This window comes from Apaloderma vittatum, unplaced genomic scaffold (assembly GCF_000703405.1).
Source record: "Apaloderma vittatum isolate BGI_N311 unplaced genomic scaffold, ASM70340v1 scaffold30478, whole genome shotgun sequence".
In the NCBI taxonomy this organism is placed as follows: Eukaryota; Metazoa; Chordata; class Aves; order Trogoniformes; family Trogonidae; genus Apaloderma; species Apaloderma vittatum.
The window spans coordinates 5,419-6,269 of NW_009729547.1; the positions used below are offsets into that span (position 1 = coordinate 5,419).

At 61.8% G+C, this 851-nt stretch overlaps 1 protein-coding gene across 1 annotated transcript in view; it reads right to left on the reverse strand.

The window, feature by feature from the left end:
• The window catches only part of LOC104277750 (unconventional myosin-Vb-like), a gene marked incomplete at its 3' end in the record, with an annotated part of 6,850 nt that overhangs the window by 5,404 nt on the left and 595 nt on the right, over positions 1–851 (reverse strand). The window contains exons 2-5 of the mRNA XM_009874488.1: positions 769–845; positions 514–658; positions 222–378; positions 2–34 (exon numbers count right to left, since the gene is read on the reverse strand). Coding sequence (XP_009872790.1) covers positions 2–34; positions 222–378; positions 514–658; positions 769–845 — 412 coding nt within the window. The remainder of the gene's footprint in view (position 1; positions 35–221; positions 379–513; positions 659–768; positions 846–851) is intronic.

Consider the following 851-nt stretch of genomic DNA (forward strand, 5'->3'; position numbering starts at 1 on the left):
TGTCATTCCTGGTTGTCTTTGCATTCCCGAAGGCCTGGTGGGGAAGGGGGAGCAGGACGTTTTAGGTGGCCTCAGATCTCCAGGGCCTCTGGAGAAGTTCGGTCCGTGCCACCCATTCCACAGGGCGGAACAGACACGGCACAGCATCGGGGGTACAGGGAGAGCGTGCAGGGACACTCCAGCCACCGCCGTGCAAAGCCTCAGAAGCCAGAGGAACCCACCTCCATGACAGGACTGGAGGCCAACACCTTCTCCTCCATGCTGGAGTCCCGAAGGCAACCCCCGATGGTGGTGAAGTATCTCATGGCATACTTGGCCGACGCGGTCTTCCCCGCGCCCGACTCGCCGCTGATGATGAGGGACTGGTTCTTCCCAAACCTACCAGAGAGAGATACAAGCTGGGGACACCCTGTGACCCGAAAGGACCACTCTCCACAGACGTGCCACAGTCCAGGGTGGGCTTCAGCCCTTCCCCACCGCATCCCCGGCGGCGCTCCCCTGGGATGCTCTCACCTCACCATCTGTTTGTGTGCCTCCTCGGCCAAAGCAAAGATGTGGGGATCCATGTCCCCCATTTCACGGCCACTGTAGGCATAGATCACCTCCTCCTCATAGATGGGCAACAGCTTGTAGGGGTTGATAGCCACGAGGATGATACCTGGAGGAAGAGGGCTGTTGGAGAGTGCAGGGGTGGGACGGCCACCCACCCGAGGGAGCCAGAGGGAAGGGGCACAGGCTGAGGAGCAGGAGGGGGTGCACGGGGCTCACCACAGTAGGTGTAGATGGAGTTGGCCTCCAAGAAGCGCCGGCGCAGCGAGTGCAGCACGGCCGGCTCGTGCAGGTAGCTCAGG